Below are 474 nucleotides of genomic sequence, written 5' to 3'. Positions count from 1 at the left end.
TTATCTGAAGTAAAATTTGAAATTTTATGTTAATTTGCATCTGGGGCCAAGGTGGGCTGATGAATTGCAGTCTCTAAAGGTTAGAGAGTAAATCACAGTTTCCCCTATACATATATATCACAAAGAGTTAAGTCTATAATGACTGTTCTTTCACACCAATACTGCCCTTTCTAAATACTATACTGATATTCAAAAAGGCTATTTAGATAGAAAAATTGTACCTGTGCCACAATGTAAAACCACAGCTGATGAATGTTAAAGGACTTCCCAAGGCCAAACATGGCACAAAATATGCCTGAGAAGATCATGCCAATGCTCAAAAAGATTCGAAGATCCATCCGCTCAGCAATGAATCCACTGGAAATGAAATGGGTACTTATAATATCAACAAAGGACTAGTTCTCTAACACAGTAAAACTTGAAATTTCATCTTTCGTAATCATATAAAAAAATGTTCCTTAACTAGAATGTGTA

The 474-nt window shown here is 34.4% G+C and overlaps 1 protein-coding gene across 3 annotated transcripts in view; it reads right to left on the bottom strand.

The window, feature by feature from the left end:
• LOC119590606 (glucose-6-phosphate exchanger SLC37A2-like) overlaps positions 1-474 on the bottom strand; it is a 41,084-nt gene that overhangs the window by 8,569 nt on the left and 32,041 nt on the right. For all 3 annotated transcript variants that reach the window (XM_037939286.1, XM_037939284.1, XM_037939283.1), the window contains exon 4: positions 222-357. In XM_037939286.1, coding sequence (XP_037795214.1) covers positions 222-357 — 136 coding nt within the window. The remainder of the gene's footprint in view (positions 1-221; positions 358-474) is intronic.

This window comes from Penaeus monodon, chromosome 27 (genome assembly GCF_015228065.2).
Source record: "Penaeus monodon isolate SGIC_2016 chromosome 27, NSTDA_Pmon_1, whole genome shotgun sequence".
Classification (NCBI taxonomy): Eukaryota; Metazoa; Arthropoda; class Malacostraca; order Decapoda; family Penaeidae; genus Penaeus; species Penaeus monodon.
The sequence above is the reverse complement of the archived record's forward strand: the minus strand, read 5'-3'. Positions and strand labels throughout refer to the sequence as shown.